Source organism: Oryzias melastigma, linkage group LG15 (assembly GCF_002922805.2).
Source record: "Oryzias melastigma strain HK-1 linkage group LG15, ASM292280v2, whole genome shotgun sequence".
In the NCBI taxonomy this organism is placed as follows: Eukaryota; Metazoa; Chordata; class Actinopteri; order Beloniformes; family Adrianichthyidae; genus Oryzias; species Oryzias melastigma.
Genome location: NC_050526.1, coordinates 843,373 through 847,404, shown reverse-complemented (window position 1 = coordinate 847,404; position 4,032 = coordinate 843,373). Strand labels below are relative to the sequence as shown.

Here is a 4,032-nt window from a genome sequence, read left to right as displayed (position 1 = left end):
CAACTGAACTTGGTGGCAAAAGTTGAAGTCGCACATTTTCAAAGATTCCCTCCCGTGGAGCATCAAGGTATTTCTCACAAATAAAATGAACTTCATTACCAGATGATTTTCCCTTCCCAGTTGACTTCAGTGCGTCACAGATTCTCACAGATGCTTCCAGTAATGATATCCAAGCACCTGTTATGGCACAATGACCTCACTGCAGAGAGCCAGCACTGAGGTAAGTCACGGCTGCTGCTGGACACCAGAAAAATAGGTATTTATGCATAATCTAGCAGAAAAAGTATTTTTTTTTATTACAATTCATTCATTATAAATAGGTTATTTACTATTTAAGCTCAATTTTTAGTGTCTGGATGGCTTTTTTATTTAAAAAAAGACCAACTGAGTGTGAAATTATGGTTTCTTTTTGTGATGACGTATAGGGTGATGCTCCCTTTTTTTTTTTTGTTTTTGTAAAAGATTTAATTGTCAAAATACCCTACCCCTTTATCTTATTCTCACACAGACAGCTACACCCAAGAGAGCTCCTCTCATATTGTCTGCAGGAGTAAACTCAGTCAGGTCATATTTGGTTGTCATGTGACATTCATCATATGTGCCAGAACCACACACACACTCCAGCGACGACATTTTTCAATGTGACTTCATGATAACAAATGGTTGGCAGCAGGGATCTCAACTTTTGGACATTCCTTTTGGTCTTACTTTAATACAATTTTTTGGACAGCGTGAATCTTAGAGTATTCTCAGCGTTGATTTACTTTTGGAACAATTTAAGACAAAGAAAATTACCCTTTTGGTTTATAACTCTATTTTTGAACACTTTGCATGTCTTCTGATCCATGGTGAGGTGTGCTGTAGGTGTGATAGAGGAGTTCAAGGTGGAGATGGGAGTGCACCAAGGATCAACTTCAAGCCCCTTCTTATTTGCTGTGGTGATGGACAGACTATCAGTTGAGGTTAGACAGGGATGTCTCCATGGACCATGACATTTGCAGATGATATTCTGCAGTGCTTTAACAAAACAAAAATATATTTCTCAATATATTAGGCAACAGTATATTGACAATATATTCCATAAATGGAAGCAATGATTTTTCAATTTAATAAAATACTGCAATTATTTGCTTTTTATATAATGCAATATATTGTTATTGTATATATTAAATATTGAAAGAGGCATTTATATTCATCTGTCATACAACATAAGAAATAATATATCCAAGCTAATAGGATGTTATATTTTAGAAATACATACTTTCCCTTTTTTTGGTGATGTAAATATTCATTTAGTACAACATTTAACATTTAATCTATTTAAATTATTACAAAGCAAATGTGGTCTTAAATCTCTATATAATAAGGAATCTATGTTGCAAAATTGGGTCTGGAGTTCCTGCCAAATGGACAAAAATATACATTTATGTATATATACCAACAAATATGTTCCAACATATAAAAATATATTTAAATATAAGCATTTATGAAAAAAAGTTTGTTTTCACATCAATGGATTTGAATCGTATGAATCAATAAAAAGAAATAGGTTCTACATCCATACATTAAAAAATATTTTAAAATATATGAGTAAGTGGCTGATATATTGTAATAGTTTTCATATATTGTAATGCATTTTTCTTTTGTAAGGGAGAGTAGTTTGCTCTTGAAAGGAAAGAAGTTTAATTGTGTAATCTTTGCACAATTTATTTGACTTTATTATTATTTGTATTTGGCATTTATGCTTTGAAACATTGAAAAAAAAATATTGTTTTCATGTTTTTTTTTTTACTTTCAATTTAGATAACTTTCAATTAAAATGAGCCCAAAACATTTTGAACTTTGCTGTCTGATGTAAATCAGCCTTTCTGAAAAAATTACCAGAGAACTGATTATCTTTTAGGGGTCATTCCCCTCCTTTGTTTATCTAGTTACCAAGAAAAAATATTTATTTTACATTATAAAACAAACCAACAAAGCAGAACAAAAACAGCAACAAAAGACAAACAAACAAACGAAAACCCCAGAGATGTTTATTTGTGAATATCAACACAGACAATCATATAATAATATTGCTATTTTCCCTAAAATATAATTTTATGTGTGCTTATTAGCTAGTTAGCCTGTTTCAGGGAGCATTGCTTTGTTAGTTGTTTTTTTTAGTTATATTATTTTTGGGATATTTTCATTTGGTTCCTTGAAGAATGCTTAAAACCCTTTTAAACCATAAATGTATGTGGTAATTATTTTTCCTGGTTATTTTTATAAATTTTCAAATATCTTTTAATACCATTCAGGTTCCAAACAGGGGTTAGAAATGAGTAATTTGACTCAATTTTATCAAAAAAAAAAAGAAAGAAAGAAAGAAAGAAAAAAAAAGGTTCTCCGTTAGCCCGTACCTTTCTTGACGCTGATTTGCTGAGCCCAGGCGGAAGCGGAAGCTGGGACAGCAAAGATGTCCGCGCTTGTTTGAAAACTTGCGGTGGCCCAAATCCGTACTTTTGTAGCTCAACCGGCTCGTTTTTTTATGTCAGCACAGGTAACGACACTGTGCTCCAGCAAGCCTCACGAAAAGAAAATACGAGGACTCCGCCGCAAGAGCCAGACGATTCCGTATTATCAGGTTAGCAGCTGGACTTCTTACAATAAACTCAAAGCTAACGGAAGCTAGCATTAGCTTGAGTGCTACCAGAGAGAACATGTCAAGCCTTCCAGATGTCAGAATATTTTCTATCTACATTAGTTCGTTTGGCAGGAAATCCTTTTCTTATTTAACATCTTAAAATCACAGAAATAATATTTGCGTTTCAATAAATACTTTTCTTTTCAAACCATGCTTCGTGAAGCGTTTGTTTCTAGCCAATGTAGTGTTTTTGCTAGTGTTGAATTTGCATTTAAGAGAGGGATAATTTTATATGAATTAATTGTATGCCTATATTGAGTTTAACAATCTTCATAGTCTTTATAAAACTGCAATTTGTCTGGTAAAATCAGACTAAACGGTTGCAAAACCCAAGTTATTTTATCAAGACTTTTGTCATTTAACAACACCTCAATCTTCTTTATGTTTAAACATTTTGAAATTATATATAATATTAGAAATGTTAAAATATCATTAATAATAATCATTATTTTTTGGGTTAATTTTATTGCAATGCTCTGGAAAATAAATTGTAATTGGGTATCTTTAATGCAATATTTCAATCATTCATCATAGAAAGACAAACACTTCCACTCTTTTTCCATTTAATGCATTGTACAACACAAGTTTTTTTACTTTTATCAGACATTAAAATTATTTCTGATATTCTTTATTGTGTTTTTGTCCCCATATCTTCTCAGAAATAATGCTGAAATCTGGAACTCATGTCGGAAGTCGTGTATGAAGAGACAGTCACGATGATTGCCGCAGGGGAATTGCAGTCGTTTGTCCCGTTTGGCCGTGAGCACTGTAGGAACCATCCGAATGCTTTCAACCTGCAGCTCAGAGAGCTCCAACCCGCCTCCGAGCTCTGGTCATCAGACGGTGCCGCTGGCCTGGTAGGGTCCCTGCAGGAAGTTAGTCTGCAAGAGAGAGAGAGGGTGAGATTGAAGAGTCATCCCTCTTGAGCAATTTAATTAACATTCTAATAATGATACTTTGCACAATTTGAATTTGTAATGTTTCATGCGTCGTAATGGATGTGTTGCAAATGATAGGAACACTGGCAATTAAGAAAAGGCAGCACTGGAGTCAAAGATGATGATGTGGAGTTTGAAGAGGAGCTCTATGCGGCAGGGAATGTGGTTGTTTGGAGCAAAGGAAGTCGGACACAAGCCTCCAGTGTGTACAAGGCCTTCACCGTCGACAGCCCAGTGCAGCAGGTCCGTTACTTTAATTTTTTTTTATCGTAGCCAATGATACCCTCCTTTAGCAGGTCTTTAAACTGCATAAAAAAAGAAGGTATCATCAAAACATCCATTAGCAAACTTAACTAACAGTTAAGACCTTTTATAGTCTCTCTGGTGTGGCTTTTATTTTATTTTTTATTT

The 4,032-nt window shown here is 34.0% G+C and overlaps 1 protein-coding gene across 3 annotated transcripts in view; it reads left to right on the top strand.

Moving 5' to 3' along the window:
• Positions 1-1,958: 1,958 nt before the first annotated feature.
• anapc1 (anaphase promoting complex subunit 1) overlaps positions 1,959-4,032 on the top strand; it is a 58,205-nt gene continuing 56,131 nt past the window's right edge. The window contains exons 1-3 of one of the 3 annotated variants that reach the window (XM_024297031.2): positions 1,959-2,623; positions 3,343-3,582; positions 3,700-3,864. In XM_024297031.2, coding sequence (XP_024152799.1) covers positions 3,367-3,582; positions 3,700-3,864 — 381 coding nt within the window. In that variant the 5' untranslated portion in view covers positions 1,959-2,623; positions 3,343-3,366. The remainder of the gene's footprint in view (positions 2,624-3,342; positions 3,583-3,699; positions 3,865-4,032) is intronic. The other 2 variants (XM_024297032.2, XM_024297030.2) reach the window with 2 other exon arrangements.